General features: G+C 37.6%; 1 protein-coding gene across 1 annotated transcript in view; it reads left to right on the forward strand.

Annotated features, from left to right (window-relative positions):
• tk2 (thymidine kinase 2) overlaps window positions 1–21,866 on the forward strand; it is a 25,776-nt gene extending 3,910 nt beyond the window's left edge. The window contains exons 2-10 of the mRNA XM_039763097.1: window positions 1,002–1,039; window positions 1,395–1,469; window positions 7,852–7,905; window positions 9,364–9,453; window positions 9,554–9,627; window positions 12,989–13,077; window positions 15,560–15,639; window positions 15,819–15,899; window positions 20,723–21,866. Of these exons, the coding sequence (XP_039619031.1) occupies window positions 1,002–1,039; window positions 1,395–1,469; window positions 7,852–7,905; window positions 9,364–9,453; window positions 9,554–9,627; window positions 12,989–13,077; window positions 15,560–15,639; window positions 15,819–15,899; window positions 20,723–20,833 (692 nt within the window). The 3' untranslated portion in view covers window positions 20,834–21,866. The remainder of the gene's footprint in view (window positions 1–1,001; window positions 1,040–1,394; window positions 1,470–7,851; window positions 7,906–9,363; window positions 9,454–9,553; window positions 9,628–12,988; window positions 13,078–15,559; window positions 15,640–15,818; window positions 15,900–20,722) is intronic.
• Window positions 21,867–21,898: the final 32 nt, after the last annotated feature.

Raw genomic sequence — 21,898 nt, forward strand, 5'->3', positions numbered from 1 at the left:
CTCTGTTTTTATGTTTCCTGGATATTTTATACATAGAAAATCTAAAATTTTATTAGACTATATTCCACATTAGACTATAACTGGAAAGTCTGAAATTACTACAAGATTTTTTGGTAATAGGTGTAATGGTTTTCTGTATTTTTTTCAGACTGATGTCTGTGGATTTAAGAGTGCAACTCCCCACAACTCTGGATTTGACTAAATTGGTTAAGAAAATGGGTTGATATTTCATTTTAGATTGTAACATTTCCTTGTTATTATTTTATGAGTTTTGTTTATGTGTTATGCAAAAATCATACCATAGTGCTATGATGGTACAGGATGATGACTACTTACATTCATTTTTCACATTCAGACAAACTCAGAATTTTAATAATATATTCGTGACGTGCAGGTAGTACATTGCTGCTTGAAGATTTGTAAACCATTATTCTATAATTTTTAGAATGAAATCCTTGTTTAAAGAAAACTAATCCTTATCTTTCTTTTATACAAAATATTACTGGAATATCCACCCAAAGTTTAGAGGGGCTGCATAATGGTCACTTTTACTCAGGAACAGTGGAGAAAGGGTCTGTTTTAAAGAGTCAGTTTTGCATACTCATCCCACTCCTCAAAGTTAGAATTCCAGCCAAACAGTCTGGAAGTGTACCCACTGGCAGCATTTTTTTAGATCTAGCGGACATACTAGAGGTTTTAATGAGAAGTTGGTGAAAAAAGCTAATAGTTTAATTTTACGTTAATGGCAAGTATATTCTTTAATATGTATATTTTCAAGAACAATCCATGAAATGTATGACATTATAGAAAGTAATTTTGTTTAATAACGTTCTGTTTCTTATTGGGTCTAAGCTGATTAACTTTGAACCATTCCTCATTTTAATCATGCTTGCAGTTTTACCTAAGATACTTATGAATCAAGGAGTGATGTAGTCATTAAGATGGTTAAACATGTTTATTTTGAATAATATTTACTGCTTCAATAATTTTCCCTGTTTTAGGTAAAATATTAAGAACCTGTGTTGAAAGAAAACCTGTAGTAAGTACTGAAATCATTAAACATTTTCATTTTGTATTAGCTATTTTTAAGAAATAAATTAGATATTTGTGCACTGTTTGAGCACACAGTTTTAGTTTCAGCTAAATTGTCTCATTAGAGATGTAAGATCCTAAAGGATGTATTTTGGCTGATATGCAACAATAATAAAAATAATGGCACTCTACCTCTATGTTTTATTCTTTAAACCTTAATAAACTGTACATGTTCTCAGAGGTTTTAGCTTTATATACAAATATGCCATTTTTGATGTTGTTGCACAAATTGATATTTTTATCAACTGAACTAAAGTAAAACTGAACATATTTTATTTAACTGAAAATGTATTTTTATGTAGGTTTGTATTGAAGGGAATATTGCAAGTGGCAAGACAACTTGTTTGGAATATTTTAGCAAAACCTGCAATATTGAGGTAAAATAACTTTTATATATGACTACATTATTTTTTCAATTACACTTCTTACATAAAACATACCCTAGAAGAGTAAGTAATGTTTACACCCTAAAACTATATATATAACTATTTTAAGACATTTGCTTGTGAAAATCACTTCCTTCAGTGTATTTACCTTGTTTAAGTCATTATTTATAGAAAATAAGTTTTTTTAATTAACTTTAAACCTTTTCTATATACAGTGTTATTTTATATGAAAAGCATACTTTTTAAATATAAGGATAACCAATTAACAACAGTGGCATGTTAGGATGACAGCTAAGCTATGTACAGTATAATGCTTAATTTAATATTAAGCTGATGCAGAATTTTGATATATATTGAAATTTCCAGATATAGGACTTACATTTTATTTTAAATTTAACAGCATGAGATTATCTGAACACATCCAAAAGCAATGCTTACAAAACAGCCAACAACACATAAAATAAATTACAACAAAGAACAGTGAAGACTTTAATAATTGCGATTTCTTGACAAATTCATGTGTAGTGACTATTAACCATAAATAAAATCCTTTAGAATTGAAAATTCCATTTGGTAGTGGATAGGCATTTCAATTCACATCATTGATTTGATTGTTTCGAACTACCTGTTAAGTGAATAGATTTTTTTGATTCATTTATAGCATTAGAAGCTGGTGCTTATATAAAGTCAGGTTGCAGAGTGTTTCCCCTCTGATCGCTTCAAAAACTTTAGTAATACATGCACTATTTTCTATGTGTGTATGTATATGTTATATATATACTAGTTATACTAGCTGTAAAAAGCCTGGGCTCCTAGAAAGCATGAATTCTGGCCCTTCAATCAATCAATTGCATCGGTTGTGCATTAGCAGCTCCTTGTCATTTTCATTTTGCCGATGTGCTCATTTCCATTGTTTGTCAGTGGCTAAGCAAGTTTTCTCTCCTCGGAGGGATCATTTTGTGGATGTGTTCGCCTCGCTTGTGTATCAGCAGCGGTGGTTTCACTTTGGTGACAGAGTTGCTTTCTTTCCTCGGACTTCTGCGCTGCCCAGCACTTCCGGGATGCCTCAAACTATATAACATTCCGGTTGATTTTGCTACTTATCTCATCACACTAAATATCATAGTTCACTCGCAGTACCGATTTAATAGCGCAACTTCGAGAAAGAGGCTGCGGGCACAGGGGAGAGGGCGGGGCTCCATTTGAGTCAGTCTACCTCTCGCCACATGTTGGAGCGCACCATGCTTTCCGCTTAGCTAGAGATACCTGTTTGTTCAACAGATATTATCATCTACAGATTGTTAAGCAGTAACGTTTCACATTTTTGAGAGAGTGATCAGAGCTACATGTGTTTTAGAGGGTAGCTGCTGATTGCAAAAGATATCACGGCCACAAGCTTTTCTCCTTACACAGGGGACGTTCTCCCGTCAGCTAAATTTGATCAGATACAGTGTCAGTGTTTGACTTTGGAGTGTACCTACCTTCTGCTTGGCCAGAATTAAATTTTTTTAAAATTTAATTTTAAAGTTTGTCTTGTTTCACTAGTATGTGGGCGGAGCTACAGGGGCCAACTAGTTTGCAAATAAAATGAAGAAAGACTGTGTCACTCATTATTGGTTATTAAATTGTTTGCAAGTCAAATGAAGGAGAATTGTTTGATTTGTTTTCAGGTAATGATTTATTCGCAGATGACATGAATGACAATCATGAGACTTGTTTGAATCAAATGAATGAAAATCATGAAACAATTTCTTCTGTTAATGATTTATTTGGAACTCAAATGAATCAGTAAATTATACATGCCCAGTGCTGTCATTGAGCTGTAAAAATGTGTATGCTAAAGTAAAGTTGAAAGCAAATAATTGTTGGAAGTGATAAGAATATTTTGTAAGTTTCAGTTTTGTGTGAGTATTTTATTGCATGTACAGAGAGACACAGAGATAGTAGCTTAATATTATGTTTATATATTCTGCTTAAAACAATTCCAATAATTAATTTTATAAAGCATACCTTCTTAAATAAATGTGTTGCTATTGTTATGCTTGCATTTATAAATGAGATAATCATTTAAGAATCAATTATGAATCAAACATCTGGGGCCTCATGTATAAACGGTGCGTACGCACAGAAATGTTGCGTAAGAACTTTTCCACGTTCAAATCGCGATGTATAAAACCTACACTTGGCGTAAAGCCACGCACTTTTCCACGGTACCTCATGCCTTGTCGTACGCAAGTTCTCCGCTCGGTTTTGCAAACTGGCGGCACCCAGCGTCAAAGCAATGGTACTGTTCTTGTGTGATTACTCATTATTTTCATGATGCGGCTTTATAAATACACAGAAACTAACCGCATATTGTTTATTAGTGTAATGCATCTGATTGTAATTAACTCGTAACAATATAATGGTCCAGGGAACAGCCATAGTATTACAAATGCCATAACTGTTTTAGCGTTGTTACTCTCACTTCTCCTTCTTCTTCTTCTTCTTTCAGCTCCTCCCATTAGGAGTTGCCACAGCGGATCATCTTTTTCCATATTTCTCTCACTGCACCACTCGGAGTATTTATATCACTGTATCTGAGTGTGAATCACAGCAGCAGCTGATCGGAAAGAGAATTATCGGTATACGGCATTAAGCACACGCTGTCTCTGCCACGGCAAAACGTTTCAAAGCCTTTCCTGTACGGACCTCGCGGTTCAAAACAGTTTAATCCCAAGAACTTTAAATGCAGCCAATCAAGTGCTCCTTGTAGAACTGTTTGTACTTATAAGTACAATCACCCCACTGTAAACTTGCACTATAGTTATAATATCGCACAACCTGAGCCACTTTATAAAGCGTATTTACATATGATGATGATATCATTTTAAGGTGAAATGCAGCAAAATATGTTTGTTAAATTATACAGATAAAACTTTAACTTCATTTAAATAATCTATATTCTTCACTGGGAGTGTCTTTAAGGATAGAATAATTAAACATGTACTACGAAGATATTTCAATGTTCTTTAAACGTTTTGAAGAATCGGCCTAAGCTTACAGATGGCTTAACGTCTATTACAGAGCTGATTGTATGGCGATCGGTTACTTGGGGAAAGAAAAGCACTGACTGCAGTGACGGCTACGCCAATATATATTGAATATAAAACAGAAAGATAAAATAACAACACAGCTAAAAACGCAGCGATAAATTTCGGCAAAAGTTAAATGCTTGTGTCATGAGCACGAGGCGGCTAGTGTCTGCAACATACGTGGCCATCCACCGTGCATGACATTGGCGGGAAGGAGCCACCGATTCTTCCTCTGCCCAGTGCCACCACAAGCTTAGAGCCGCCCCTGAGTACTGCTGCAATAAATTATTTCATCGAAGTGAAACATGTTTAATAACGTGCTTTAACTCCTATCATCATGAAAATGACATCACGTATACATCTCAGTATTTTAGTTATTCAGAGAGCTGTAATATCACGAATGTAATGGACTCTGTGTCCAGTTGGAGGAAGAGAGCGGTTTAAGAAGCAAGTAGTGATTCACACACACAGAGCACATAGAAAATCAAATACAAAACAAAGCATTTAACGTGCTACTTTAATTACGATGTGATTTTAGAAACTGGTTAATTAAACAATTTTAAGATGAATTTTATGATGTTCTACTTTAATGACAAAATAAACTACGTGATTAAAGTGGAAATGTCGAGATTGAAGTGGACATTTCGTGCTTTTTCCCCACCGTGTGGCTTTTTTCTCTGTACCCTAATAAGCTTTCATATGACACTCAGGCAGAGGGCTTACAACTCGGCTTTCCACGGCGACTTTGATATGTGACTTCTTTTTATTTCCGGCACTGTGCGATTTTGTGGATGTGAGCTTTCATGTTTCTCCAACACGCTATGCCACTCGATCAACTTCCTTTTGTTGATTATACCACAGCTTATTCGAACAACTAGTATGTTTTTCCTTTGCCTCCACTTGGTATTCGCTGAAATTCTTATGTTTCCCCCCGTGCTTTTCCCATTGTCTTTTCACAGAAGGCTGCGCTTAAGGGCGATTTATATTGATTTGCATATTCAAATAGGCGTAATTCTGGGAGGATTTGGGGCGTTACATAATGCGGCGTGCCGGCGTTAGTTTTCACGCTGATTGGGATTTATGTAGCGGAAGAACGTGGAAGTTGGAGTACGCACAGATTCCTGCAACAGGATTTTTCTGTGCGTAAGCACATTTCGGCTTTTGTGCTTATGCCATGTTATAGTGCGAGTTCTACGCACGGCGTTATACATGAGGCCCCTGGTACCTGCACATGCTCATTAAACATATAAACAAAATAGGCTCACTCCATTATGCATGTGGTTTAGTACACTTTTTGAGCTCTACAGAATCAATTCGTTCAGCAGTGATCAACACAGCTTGATGAAACCTAAAAGACAGCAATTAACTATTTAAGAACGTTTATGTTAGGTATACAAGGTGAGTCACAAAAATAACCAGATCAGTAAGAAAAATAATTTATTGATGAATTACAGCATACTAAACATTGTGACCTTCTCCCCCTTCCGATCTCTTCACCGCTCCATGTGTATCTTCCACTGATTGAAATAGTGCTGGAAGTCTTCTTGCTTGAGGATTTTTCAACAGGCTTGTCGTTTCTGTCTTGACTTCATCCATTCAAGAAAAATGTGTTCCCTTCAGATCACTTTTGATTATTGGGAAAAAAAACATCACAGGGAGCTAAATCGGGCAAATAGGGAGGATGATTGAGGACAGGAATGTTTTTGTCAGTCAAAAACTGCTTTAAGAAAAAAGTATTGTGTGTGGGAGCATTGTCTTGGTGAAATACCTCAAAATCCAAAAACCTCCCCCCCCCAACCTGGGCATTGAATGTCTTCCACATTTTCTTGTCCTCATTTGAAACATTTGTTCCAATCAAAAACTTGTGTGTGAAACAAACTGTTATCACCGTACATTGTTTTTATCATTTCATGAATTTCTGTGGCCGTTTTGTTCAGTTTCGCGAGAAATTTGATGTTGATTCGCTGTTCGATTTTTTTCACCCGACATTATGGTGGCAACTTGTGTAGCGATTGTTGTGCAAATATTGACTAGGCTATTCACAGGATATACCTAGCCAGTCAGCAGTTTGAGAGGGCGTGTAGGAGGGGAAATATAGTTCTATGATTCACATTCGGCCAACCTCCAGATGGTTTTCCAGGAAAGCCCCAAGCCCAGTCCCGTTATTTTTGTGTCTCACCTCATAATGTCTGGGTAGAGTGGTCTTTTGGCCTGGAACCCCTGCAGATTTTGTTGTTTTCTCCATCTAAACTGTAGTTTTTGCTTTGTGCTCTCCCCCACCATAATCTGTCGTCTATGGGGGAGGAACGAAAGCTTTAGATCCATCAAAAATTTCGATCTCTGGTTTTTGACAGATCTCAACATTTTAAGGTCCCCTAATGCTGAACACATTGATATCTCGATGATGTGTGTGTGTCTGTGTGTCACAGTTTCATGAGGATGGTCTAGAGCTAAAATGGCTGGATGGAAAAATACCAAACTCAAAGCTTAAGCCTGTTATGAGATGACAATGTGCTAATTAGTTTTTGAACTAAATCGTGCAAGAGACAGAGGCACGCTAGAGGAACCCTCAAATGCTGTAATTGTGTAATTAATTATGAATTCTTCTTGTCAATTGCTATTATAATGACCTATTTTATGATCAGAAAGGTCAGCATCAGAGCGGAAAATAATTACTGAAATGTTATAGAATAGGTTGGGTAACTTGGTTCCTAGGGCACAAAGACTGCAGACGCTCACGTCTGAATTTCTTATTTTTTTTATGGTCATCTGACCTTATTATTGGAGTCACATTTCTGTATTTAAGGACTGTACTTCTCTTAATTCTATATCTATGTTATGTAAGTGTGCATTATTTATCTTTTGTATATTATTTATTCTTCTTATCTAATGTTAATTTTTTTGCATGCAACTATTTATATTTGTAAAACACTTTGAGATGCATCTTTTTTCTTTTGTGCTATAGAACTAAATCTTGTTTTGCAGTTTGCCCATCACTGCCAACTGCATTTGACTGCAAGTCCTTTGCAGTTTCAGTTTGTAATAATGAAACAAAAATTGTGTTCAGAATTAGTAATTTTAAACTAAATCAACACACGTTTTCTGCCTGCAAAATAAATGCACAATCCAAAGAAAGTAGTATTTGAGAAAGATTTCATAAATTACAATTCTAAAATTACAGTTTGTTTGCATAGTGTCTAGTTTAAGATGAGAAATTCCGCTAATAACTTTTAGCTGGCAGGATAAAGAAATACACTGGATACACTGGAAGGAAACAAATATTTTTTCTCTTTGTTTAGGTTTTAACAGAACCAGTTGACAAATGGAGAAATGTGAGAGGGCAAAATCCTTTGGTGAGTTTTGATAAAATTTGGTGTTGTAATTCAGCAAGACATTTTGCTGCCTTCACATGGGAGTGTTTGGAGGTGGCATTTGTGACAGCTCATCTTCCCACTTCATTGTGTTCATGTGTTAGTCTACTGTAAGAAATACAAAGCTGTTGCTGATTTGCTATTTTGTCTGCACAGAAAATGATTAAAGCTAATATCAATTTTTTTCATGAAACTAAAAGTCAAACTGTATATTAAACATATATTGCAACAATCTAAACACAATACAAACAAAAATGCCATTTTAGGCTAACCTTATTTTTTTGTTTTATATTATTGGATGAGGTGACGTGTCAATGTTACAACAAAAGTCAGCTAATTCAGGTAGCATTGTTTTTAATGAATTTTGACACTGGCAGTTGCAGTTTCAAGGGGGAATCTTGTACATTAAATTTAGAAGAATGAAATTAAATTAAATATTTTAACATGCAGTTTAATTTTTCAGATATATTAAATGCATTTAAAGATGCCTCAGATATATTTTCAGGTATCTCAAAATAACTCCATCTGCATTTCAATATATCACAGAAAATATATGAGATCTCTATTTGACCTGTGCATTTCAAGATTTGTGGAATTCATTTCAGGATTTATTTCTAGATATCTCAAAATATATGTAAGATGTCTTAAAATGTGTTTCAGGTATTGCAAAGTGACCACGATGTAATTTTATAATATATTTAAATATACTGGTGATATTATAATAATACATTTACAATATTTACAGTAAACTATCCATCTTTTCTGATCTCTATAATTAATTTTGTGATTTTTTTAAAGCTTGTTTCAAGATATATAAAAATCCATCTTGGATATTAAGTTGATTTGCCATACATATTTCCTGTCTGTCACTGTTTCTATGGATGCAATGTCTTAACACTCATTATTTATTCAAAAGAAATGTATAATTTTTTCAAACTAAATGTGTGAAGGATACATTTTTATATTAAAAAAAAAAATCTACCAAGGAGAAAAATTTTAACTTGCAACTATATATATATATAATTATATAACAAATATATATAAAAATCATTGTTTTAATAAAAAAGTTGTCTAATGTTTGTAAGTAATTGCAATCTAATAAAAGATTATTACAATATTTTTACTTTATTATATAGTTACTATTATGCTACTTATTGCAGAGTGCTACTTGTAAAATGCATAAGCTTTTAAATAAATGCAAAAGTATATTTTCTAAATCGTTTTTACTTTTCATCGACCTACTAAAAAGTTACTTGGGTTACTTGTTCTTTTGGAAAATTGTGAAGTTGTGTACATTTTTTGCACTTGTTATTCCTGAGCTGGAGTAAATGTAAAAATGTTCCGTCTAGATGACATTGCTTTGTAAAAATCTTTGTAAAAATAATGTACTTCTGACTAAGTTAATTTCCATAACACTGTTCTATTTTACTTTTCTACCAGGCTTTGATGTACCAGGATCCAGCTCGCTGGGGAATAACTCTGCAAACATATGTGCAGCTTACGATGCTGAATCACCACATTTCCCCAGTGGTAGGACTACTGATATTCACAAAAATTACACGAATAAGTTTGGTGTTTTCCACATTGCATTGTTTTCACATCTTTCATTAATATCTAATTTAACTTTTAGATTGCTCCATTCAGAATGATGGAAAGATCTATATACGGTGCCAAATATATATTTGTAGAAAATCTGTTTAGGAGGTAAGTTACTTAAAAGTTATCTAAGTTGATTGCTTGGATGTTATGATTAATAATAATTACTTAATTAATTACATATATATATGTACCAATGTGTAGCACCAATCTGGATGATGAAACGGCAGTCATTGCTGCACCAGTACTCTCACCACAGATTAGCTATTTGGTGGCAAATGGGTGAAAGAGAGACAATTAGAGACAGGGGCTGATTAAGGGGCTAGAGTGGACTAGTCAGGATATTTACAGTAAAGTGTCCCTGTCAGTACACTGGGGTATTGGGATTCACTCACAGACCACAAGGTAAGCGCCCCCTGCTGGCCTCTCCAACATCTGTTTGAGTAGGAACCCAAACTTTTCCTAGTACTGGCTAGGCCCTAACATGCTTAGCTTCAGGTGGATGACCTGTCCTGAAGCACAAGTGGTATAGTTTACTGTGTCGGTCGTTTTAGTCTTACTACTTTTCTTCCAGCACTTATTCCCTTTTCCGTACTACTGCAGATATTGGCTCTACTAATTAAAAGACAATACAGTATAGAGTAATTGGGTAATATGCGGGTGAGGAGAAGAAGACTAAAGGTGACCCAAATGGGAGGATTTTCCATTACTCTCACTTATCACTTAAGGTTTCTAAGGTTTCCACTTGTGCAATCGTTATAACCTGAACCTACACTGATAGTCAGAGGTGAATACAATTCATTGGTGACAAAAACAGGAGGTATTTAATCACAGTGGCTGCAGATATTGGTTTCTGAAAATGTACTGTTTAGCCAACAAATTGGAAAATAACTGTAGAAAGCACAATGTACCTTGCTGTACCAAAGAAAACAATAGTTTACTTTGTTATTGGAAGTAATGTTTGTGCTTTACCTTGAACGGCTCAAATTCTTTTGTACCTTGCATCGGTTTCAGTATGTAGAACATGCTGTTATTTCATATTGTGTAAAGAAATTATATATACTGTTAAAAAAAAAATAAAGAAACACTTTTTAATCAGAGTATAGCATCAAGACAGTGAAATTTCTAGGATTTTGATCTGGTCAGTTAAGTAGCAGAGAGGCTTTGTTAATCAGTTTCAGCTACTTTGGTGTTAATGAAATTAACAACAGGTGCACTAGAGGGGCAACAATGAGACGGCCCCCAAAACAGGAATGGTTTAACAGGTAGAGGCCACTGACATTTTTCCCTGCTCATCTTTTCTGACTGTTTTTTTCACTAGTTTTGCATTTGGCTATGGTCAGTGTCACTGCTGGTAGCATGAGCTGATACTTGGACCCTACAGAGGTTGCACAGGTAGTCCAAATTCTCCAGGATGGCACATGGTACCATTGCCAGAAAGTTTGCTGTGTGTCCCAGCGCAGTTTTAAGGGCATGGAGGAGATTCTAGGAGGCAGGCAGTTACTCTGGACAGGGCCATAGAAGGTCCTTAACCCATCAGCAGGACCTGTATCTGCTCCTTTGGGCAAGGAGAAACAGGATGAGCACTTCTAGATCCCTACAAAATGACCTGCAGCAGGCCACTAGCGTGAATGTCATGACCAAACAATCAGAAACAGACTTCATGAGGGTGGCCTGAGGGGCCGATGTCCTCTAGTGGGCTGTCTGCTCACTGCCTGGCACCGTGGAGCTCGATTGGCATTTGCCATAGAATACCAGAATTGGCAAATCCTCCACTGGCACCCTGTGCTTTTCACAGATGAGAGCAGGTTCACCCTGAGCTTATGTGACAGACGTGAACATGTCTGTAGAAGCCGTGGAGACTGTTATGCTGCCTGTAATATCGTTCAGCATGATCGGTTTGGTGGTGGGTCAGTGATGGTCTGGGGAGGCATATCCATGGAGTGATGCACAGACCTCTACAGGCTAGGCAACAACACCTTGACTGCCACCAGCAATAGGGTCTGATGATCAGGATGAAATCCTTGGACCCATTGTCAGACCCTATGTCGGTGCAGTGGGTCCTGGGTTTCTCCTGGTGCACGACAATGCCTGGCCTCATGTGGCGAGAGTATGCAGACAGTTCCTAGAGGATGAAGGAATTGATACCATTGACTGGCCCCCACGCTCGCCTGACCTAAATCCAATAGAACACCTTGCGGACATTCTGTTTTGCTCCATGTGACGCTACAAGGTTTAACCTTGGACGGTCCAGGAGCTCAGTGATGCCATGGTCCAGATCTGGGAAGAGATCCCCCAGGACCCCATCCATGGTCTCATTAGGAGCATTCCCCAATGTTATCAAGCATGCATACAAGCACGTGGGGGACATATAAACTACTGAGTATGATTTGGAGTGGCTGCAATGAAATTTCAGCAAAATGGACTAGCCTGTTGCATCATTTTTTACTTTGATTCTCAGGGTGTAATTTTCATTTCCATCAAATGATGTGGCATCCTTTCGTTCCTAACTCATTTCCCAGTCCATATCAGTATGGTTATCCAGCAGGATTTTTTTTCCCATTGAGGTCTGCTGTGTTTTCAAAGTGTTCCTGCAGCAACCTCTTTTTGGAGGTGGTTGAGCTAAAAGTATAATACACACACACACAAACACACAGATTATATACTTGCCCAGTCAGTCTTTGAATAAGTACTAAATCATCATCTAATTGAAACAAGTTTAACAGAATGTAACTGCAGTTCATAGTACGTACGACATAACTCGTGACACACTCAGCCTTCTAAACACAATTCCAATGTGTTTTTTGTGTGTACTAATAAAATGCATTCCATTTTTTATTTCAACGGATGGCATTTACAAACAAAACTAGGATATAAAAAAGGCTGATAGAGGAAATATTAATCTCTGTGGTGACCAGTAATTGTTACACAGAGGGAAGCAGCTGATGTTACCAATGTGGGGATCTCAAAGTTGTGTTCTGGGAGGTCAGAGTGCTCTCTTTATAGATACTAATTGAATTTGTTATGTATTTACACAATTTATTTATCTCTCATTTTGTTACATTAATGGAGACAGATCACCAGAATGTTTAATGGGCTAATAGCAGATCAATAGTCTCTCTGGCATTCTTTTTTATTTCCTATATTTTTAAAAATGTAAATCTTAATTTATTATTTTGTTGTGTAAATTGTCTCATTTATACAGCACTTTGTATAGAATTCTCAACAGTGGGGCTAATGCTTGCAACGCATGTCATTAGGAATAAGAAATGCAGTGCATTTTACTGATACCTACATTATAAAAGTCAAGTGTTACTGACTGATGGGCAGAAATTGGCTTATACTGTATAATAATTGTATATATACATTTTTAATGAATATTATGCAGAGAAGCTGACACAATTTGCTGGTTCTTTAGTGATCATTTTTAGTATCAGATACCCTAAACTAAACCTTCCTTTTGCTTTAGTGGGGAAATGCCTGAAGTGGACTATGCAGTTTTATCAGAGTGGTTTGATTGGATTGTGGAGAGCATTGACATTCCCTTGGACCTCATTGGTACGAGTTTTGTTTCACAAATATGAGTGGTTTTTATTTTGTATATGTTATTAAAGTACTTACTGATTCATTCTTTAAAATTGTAATTAGTTCAGTTTAACTAAATTATCTACCACTGGTTAAATGTTACAGTAATAAATATTAAATTGTTCAAAAACTTGAAATTTGATCTTTAGCCATTAAAAAATGTAAGCCTATTTGATTGCTTAGTTGTAAATACTGTAACGTTAAAATTGATTTTTTTTACTTTTTTGTCCTTTTGTTTTAACATAATTTAAAGTATAAGTGATTGTACAGTATATCCCATAAATAATTAGAGTTGTTCAAAAATCCTTCATAATCCTGAAATACAGATGTTAGAAGTGAATGAATATCTTAATCACTTTTTTATTCAGTCTGTTTATAATAATAAGTACGAATGCACCAGCAAGAATCTTAAAATATGTTACAATTAGTGCGCTTTAAGTCTGCTTTAAGTATAAAAACAAAGTTTACTTTTCCCTGAGTTGGGTTCAACATCCTATTTAAATTCTTTGAACAGACTAAAAGTAGCTTTGCAGCCTTTAAGGTTTAGGTGCATTATGTCACAGAATAAATTTGTTTTCCAGTATATTGGTGTTTTGGGTAAAGCTAAAATAATGCTTTTTTATTTTAAATTTTATTTCAGATTTATTGCTTATTTGTTAAGTTATATGGTAGAATTGTTAGACTAATGTATATGGAAGGAGATTTTTTTTATTCCATTTTGTAGATCCATATTTATTTTCAAACAGTCATGGTGCATCTAAAAAACAAGATTGGCCATCTTAACTAAAAGCAGTTGATATGAAAAGTAAGAGATTTAACCAAGACTTGACAATAACATTTATAATAAACTGCTCAAAAAAATTAAAGGAACACTTTGAAAACACATCAGATCTCAATGGGAAAAAGAAATCCTCCTGGATATCTATACTGATATAGACTGGGTAATGTGTTAGGAATGAAAGGATGCCACATCGTTTGATGGAAATGAAAATGATCAACCTACAGAGCCCTGAATTCAAAGACGCCCCAAAAATCAAAGTGAAAAAATTATGTGGCAGGCTAGTCCATTTTGCCAAAATTTAATTGCAGCAACTCAAAATTGTACGCAGCACTTTGTATGGCCCCTGTGTTCTTGTAAACATGCCTGACAACATTGGTGCATGCTTCTAATGAGATGACAGATGGTGTTGTGGGGGATCTCCTCCCAGATCTAGACCAGGGCATCACTGAGCTCCTGGACAGTCTGAGGTGCAACCTGGTGGCATTGGATGGACCAAAACATAATGTTCCAGAGGTGTTCTATTGGATTTAGGTCAGGAAAGTGTGGTGGCCAGTCAATGGTATCAATTCCTTCATCCTCCAGGAACTGCCTGCATACTCTCACCACATGAGGCCAGGAATTGTTGTGCACCAGGAGCCACTGTACCAGCATAGGGTCTGACAATGGGTCCAAGGATTTCATCCTGATACCTAATGGCAGCCAAGGTGCCTTTGTCAAGCCTGTAGCGGTCTGTGTGACCCTCCATGGATATGCCTCCCCAGACAATCATTAACCCTCCACCAAACTGCTCATGCTGAATGATGTTACAGGCAGCATAATGTTCTCCATGGCTTCTCCAGACCCTTTCACTTCTGTCACGTGCTCAGGGTGAACCTGCTCTCATCTGTAAAAAGCACAGGGCATCAGTGGTGCATCTGCCAATTCTGGTATTCTGTGGGAAATGCCAATCGAGCTGCATGCTGCTGGGCAGTGAGCTCAGGGCCCATTAGAGGACATGGGGCCCTTGGGTCACCCTCATGAAGTCTTTCTGGTTGTTTGGTCAGAGACATTCACACCAGTGGCCTGCTGGAGGTCATTTTGTAGGGCTCTGGCAGTGCTCATCCTGTTCCTCCTTGCCCAAAGGAGCAGATACTGGTCCTGCTGATGGGTTATGGACCTTCTATGGCCCTCTCCAGCTCTCCTAGAGTAACTGCTTGTCTCCTAGAATCTCCTCCATGCCCTTGAGACTGTGCAGGGAGACACAGCAAACCTTCTGGCAATGACACGTATTGATGTGCCATCCTGGAGAAGTTGGACTACCTGTGCAACCTCTGTAGGGTCCAGGTATCGCCTCATGGTACCAGTAGTGACACTGACTGTAGCCAAATGCAAAACTAGTGAAGAAACAGTCAGAAAAGATGAGGAGGGAAAAATGTCAGTGGCCTCCACCTGTTAAACCATTCCTGTTTTGGGGGTCATCTCATTGTTGCCCCTCTAGTGCATCTGTTGTTAATTTCATTAACACCACAGCAGCTAAAACTGATTAACAACCCCCTCTGCTACTTAACTGACCAGATTAATATCCCATACGTTTCATTGACTTTATGCTATACTCTGATTAAAAAGTGTTCCTTTAATTCTTTTGAGCAGTATATTTTGATCAATCATTCAATGGTTGTTTCTCTTGTTTTATAGTTTACCTCCAGACGTCTCCACATACCTGTTTTGAAAGACTGAAGAGCAGATGCAGAGAGGAAGAAAAAATGATTCCAATAGTAAGTAAAATGTGAATTACATTTAATATATATTTTGTAACCTCTTGTACTCAAAGTTGAAGTGACCTTTTATTGGACTGAATTTGAGAATGTTATTTTATGTTATGGTATGTAATATATGGTGTATAATAATTGAAGTGGAAATCTGTTTAACTTATTAAAATGATGTATTTCTAAAGGAATATTTGAAAGCTATTCATGAGCTGTATGAAGACTGGCTCATCCGTAAGGTATCATACAAGGTTCCAGCACCAGTTCTTGTAAGTAAAAATATATAACTAACTTCATAAAATAAAACGATACTGTCATATTATTCTCAGAATAACTGTAATTCATATGACTTAATTTTGTATTCTGTAGCATTTTCCTGCTTTTGCATTTCATATTGGTGGTGCAGAAGGCTACATATATTAAAAGTATGGGCTGACATTGGCTTCTTTAACATTAATAATCTGATTTAATAATCTGAATTGTCCACAGTGCAAATTAACTGAGCATCCTGTGTCTCCATTCACATCTGGGACCCTGCTGCTTCTAAAGTTATACAGTATCTTCTTGAGCGGAGGCTTCCTTAGTAGGATGTCGTGATGTGATTAATTGGCACAGCTGCAGTTCCTGGTGGTATAGTACAGGGCACAGGACAGGGTCAGAGTACTGAGGGGCACTGTTTCTGTTTATTTCATAGACTGATTTGCTTGTATTCTGGGATATTGATTTCATTTTTACTTTAATAATAAAAAATAGACAACAAAAAACATCGTCTTAAAAATTAAAAACACGAATTACCAGAATTTTCATTTCTATGGGAGATTTTTTTGAAAGTTGCATGGTTGTACTAAAAAAGCTTCATACAAATTAACAACTCCTGGGCTGCACTACTTTTCAAAATGACTATTTGTACTTCCTCTCTTTCATTAGTGTTTCTCTTCACCAGTCTCTTGCTGACAGAGTTGTAATAAAATTGATTTGTTGACACTGTACACAATAAATCGATTATAAGTTAGCTTTTTCTAAAGAATTTCTTTATGCCAGTGCTAACTTTGATTAATTTAGGGTGGTTCTCCCTGTTAAACAGCCAAAAGGAACATTTTAAGCATCAAGTACAAAGGTAATGTCATTAGAAAGACACAATGTGGCCCTGACAACCACTGTGACAACCGTGTGGCAGCTAGTGAGGTAATAAGAAGGCTCTTGAGGTCCTTTTAAATTGGACTGGGCTTGTGAAGAGTGTTCTTGTATTTCAGTGATTTGTGGCTTTTCCTAATCAATAAAAATGCCCCTCTCAAATTCGAGTAGTTCTAAAAACTGATTTTGCATGCATTCCTGCTTTGAAGAGTATCATTTGTATCCACTGTGAGAAAGGCAACAGATGTACCACTAATGAATGTTTTTTATATATATATATATATACACACATATACATACACACATATACACACACACACATACGGAAGTGAAGGTTTGTGATATGGTTTGCATATTTGTAGTTGGAGATTCACATAGGGAGAGAATGAATCACGTATCATAAACTAATTTTTATTTCTTGAGCTTTCATATGCCTACATAGGAGATGTCAGAGAACCCAGCAAACAGTTGACTCCAATCTGACCCCCCATCCCACCTTCCTTATCATCACGGAGTGTCAGAAGGAGCAGCACGTATCCTGTCCAAATCAAGCATCAGAATAGCACACAAACCTGCGAACAATCTGCACACTGTCCTTTTTAAAGCCAAAAACAAGAAATCGGCAGCAGAGACACAAAACGCAGTTTATAGCATTCTATGCTGTTCTTGCCGAGCGGTATACATAGGACACACATCAAAAAGAATCGCAACACGTATACAGGAGCATCGCAGCACCATCAGAAGGAAAGACTCATGATCACTGATTTATACGCATACAAATTCAACCAGACATACATTTAACTGGGACAATGTACAGGTAAGATTTAAAGCCAGTACTAAAAGTGCCAGAGAGCTGGCTGAATCTTGGCTATCAAATGAAAATGCCATTAACAGACATTTGGACATGAACCCAGCATTTGCAAACTCAAGAAGAAGAACATCCTCATAATAAATAAAACTTTACGACCAACACCCTCCTAACCCCACCTAATTTTGCTATATATTGCCTTTGATTCTTGTATGTCTAAGCATTATCCTCTGATGATGGCTCAGGAATAAAAACTACTTTATGATACATGATTCATTCTCTCCCTTTGTGGATCTCCAACTACAAATGATATATATATATATATATATATATATATATATATATATATATATATATATATATATATATATATATATATATATAATATATATAATATATGTGTGTGTGTATATATACTGTATACAGTGTATATATTGTGGTGGCTTGCCCGGACACAGACAGGCAGATACGTTCATGTCACCCACAAACACGTTTATTTACAATATATATAACAGTCAAGTACACCACAAAACCCCCAAAGTCCTGGCCACACAATGCCTTACTTTCTCTTCAGGCTGCCTCCTTGCCTCCTCCAGCAAGCTCAGTACTCTCCACTCCTGACTCCTGACTGAAGGGAGGCGGCCCCTTTTATTCACACCCGGATGTGCTCCAGGTGGTTCCCGGCAATCTCCCACTGACACGCCCCCATGTGGCGGAAGTGCCGGCTGTATCTCCGGAAGCACTCTGGGTGTCCCTGCTCCTCTTCCCCAGGGCACTTCCTGCTGTGGCAGAAGTGCTGAGGTCCAGGGCTCCAAAGGCCTGGCGGCGACCACGGGCCCCTACAGGGTGGAGCTTCAAAGCTCTGTACCCGTGGCCCCCAAAGAAACCAGAGCGGTCGCCCCCAAATGGTCTGGGGAAGGCACAAGCCCTCCTCCGGTCCTCCTGGGTGTCCCGGCCGGGTCGCCACCCCAGCCACCTCTGACAGTGCCCCACTGCCAGTGAAGACCACTTGGGAGGAGCGGCATGTCCCGCGAGGGCAGCTTACCCCCGAAGCAGGTCCTACTCCTGAGGAGCCAGGGTCCGGTCCTGTTATCCAAACAGGCATGGGGCGGAGACGCCACTCCCCCCTCTTACCGACACCCCGGGGCCCACTCCTTCGGCACCCCCTCCAAGGTTTTCGTGCCTCTTTGGTTGGAGCCAGTCGCACCTTCGTAGCCTCCGCCAGCTGTGGCGGCACCCCCTCGCCAGCGGAGAGTCCTTCCGTCAGACAGCCCGTCCCATGAGGGCAGGTTCCCAACGGAGCGGGTCCTACTGCTCGTCCAGGGTCCGGTCTGTTACAAACAGAAACAAGGAAGCAGAGCCACTGCCTGGACACCCTTCTTTGGCGTCCCTCTACACCGCGCACTGGCAGCACTCCCCCCTCCGACCGGCACCCCGGCACTTGCCTGTTTGGCACCCCTTCCGCAGGTTCTGTGTCCCTCCTGTCAATGGAACAGATGGGACCGCCTGTAGTCCTTTCCTCTCCGCTGACCTTATGGGTTCCCTCTGCCCCTGCAGAAGGCGGCCAGCAATCGGACATGTGCACCCAGCAACACATCCCTTCCTATCGGAGGAGCCGGCATTCTCCCCTCGATTCCTCCTGTTACTCTGGGACGGAATTGCATAAAAAGAGACTCCTTCCCATCTGTGTCCCTGTAGAGCGGCGCGAGACTGCCGCCGACTCGGGGCGTAGAGCGCTAGGACCTGGGGCACTCAACAGCCCGTGTCCTGCCAGCCCTCTCGCTGTCTCTCCCCTCATCGCACGCATAGTCCCCCGCGTCGCGTCCACTGTCGGAGAACTTCCAACTCGATGCTGATCGTTGGTATCACAGCCAATTTCGGCAGATTCTCCTTTATGCTGTACGGGGACGGCTGTACTTGCCTTCCCTGCCTTACTCCTCCGGCTGAAGAATCCAGCGACGCTCCAACTTATCGTGACGCGACCTCCTTCCTCTCCAGTATCCGCAAATCCATCCAGAGGGCACGTAGCACCTGTTACAACTGCTGCTCTGCAGGATGAAGGCAGGCCTCCTGCTCACGCAGAGCAGCCGGCAAAGACAGGAAGTTAGCCGACGGTGAGCTCACCTGTCTGTCAGCAACACACGCCAGCGACTTCCTGTGGGCCTCTTCCTCCGGCCAATCGGGTCTCTCCCGATTGGATGAGGACAATTTTTCAAAGCTGCTTTAAACTACTTGGACATTTTATTTGTTACTAGTTGCCTGAAATCTTACTTTTGATAAACATTAATGCAAATGATTCCTAGCATTTACTGTATCCTAAAATTTTGTCTGACAAAGTTGTTTGAATATTATTTGCTCATTTTGATTTGGTGATGGGGAATACATACCATAGTTTTCAATTTAAGTTTTTTTTTGGTTTTAAAGGAAAAATGTATTACTTACTTCTACTTTTTCATATAATATTTTGTAAAAGAAATGCATTTGTCCAAAATGAATTTTTATTTAAAAATAAATCTTTTTTATTTCTGTGGGTTTGTGTGGTTGTTAAGGAATACATTATATGGTATTATTTTTTTTTTTGTTTAAGTCAGAATTTTCCAAATATGATATTTCAATAACATTTCCTGATAGTATCGGGTTTGTTAAATCCAAACCAGTGAACCAGTTTCTTAAAATATTTAGTTTTAATTTGAAAGCATTGCATCCTCACTGGAAATTGTTTACAAATAATTGTAAAAACGGACTAAAAGGCATTACTGCACATACTAACACGTAAATACACAAACAGACCATTTTATCCCATCTTTGTTCGTCATTTTCTTTTCGAGTATTGTTACACAAATGAGACGGCTTGGTACTGCTCACCATCTGGCATCCTAATTACTCTTTTCTGTCAAATGAAGGAAATCAATAAAAGCGTTTCTTTAACACTTAAACCTATGTGGTGTATCCTGGGAACACTTCTGTAACATTAGCTGCTTTCTTCGTCACCTTTATTGACTTTTTCTGGAGACAGTGTCCCTGTTAACAGTCAAGCTAATAACATAAAATAAAAGAAAAGTTAGTTTTCATACGGGTTTTGATATAATTGGTGTTATAGTTTATTATTATATACTGTATATTAAGTATATAATAACTATTTCTCCATAGATTATTCCTGCAGATCATGATTTAAAGAAGATGTTGAAACAGTATGAGGAGAATAAAGACAAGATACTAACTACAAGCAATGGACAAGTAAAGGAGCACTATGTGCAGTAGCAGAAATTAAATGCTTTTTTTAAAATATTTCTCCTATTACAGTTTTAGTTCATCAATGGTCAGTTAATCATGCAGTAAATGTACCCAAGATTCCAAATGTAAAGTGTTCACTAGTTGACCCCAGTTTGCTGTATACTAAGACCAGGTAATGTAAAAATTCTGTTTTTGCTTTTCATGTGGCATCTTCCAAAGAACAGTTTTATTTGTAAATATTAGTTTAACAAATAATTTTAATTTGTGTTTATAGTTTTTTGTATAAAGTTTTTGTTTATTAATAGATTTTACTTTGGACCAACTGTTTCTGTATTTATTTGAATTGTGTAGTACACACCATTAAAAGGTAAATTACATTGTAATTACATTTAGTCTTATAATGATATTTGTACTATGCCTAACAGTGCGATTGTGTCACTGTACTATAGCTTCATTTTGCCCACTCAGCAAAAGACAAGATTATTCTTTATCAAAATGCTACTGCTTTTATAATTGATTTATTTGTATTATAATAATTATACATGGTAAGTACAAATTAAACCCAAAGAGGGCTCACTTTACCACACTGTTCAAGTTGCCTTTAGAGGAACATTACAATACTTCATTATCACAAAGCCACTGGGCTGTAATGTAATATAAATGCAAATACAAATATTCTTTCTTAAATGGAAAAGTAGAAAGACAGGAATAGTGTTGTACAGAAGGCAACTTTATTTGGCTGTTCTGTAATTTATGCTTAATTAAATTTTGAGCACAAAATAATGTTTACACAAGGCCTATCAACCATTTAATTTAATAAAAATACAAGAGACAGCTAAACCCTAGCTCTACTTTTAGGGGTGCAAGTAGGATTGTTTTGATCATGGCCAAAAGGAAAGGAAAATGTTATTATGTGTTCATTGCAAATGATGATTGTCTTTTTGTAAAAAAAAAAAAAGTCATTTCTATTGTATATCAAATAATTCATTTGAGTGCTTTGAAATGATACATATCAAAATAATGATGCAGGAAAATGTCAATAAATTACTTTTTAAAAGCATGACTTCCATGTTTCCGTATTTCCTTTTTCCC

The sequence above is a fragment of the Polypterus senegalus genome, chromosome 9 (genome assembly GCF_016835505.1).
Source record: "Polypterus senegalus isolate Bchr_013 chromosome 9, ASM1683550v1, whole genome shotgun sequence".
In the NCBI taxonomy this organism is placed as follows: Eukaryota; Metazoa; Chordata; class Cladistia; order Polypteriformes; family Polypteridae; genus Polypterus; species Polypterus senegalus.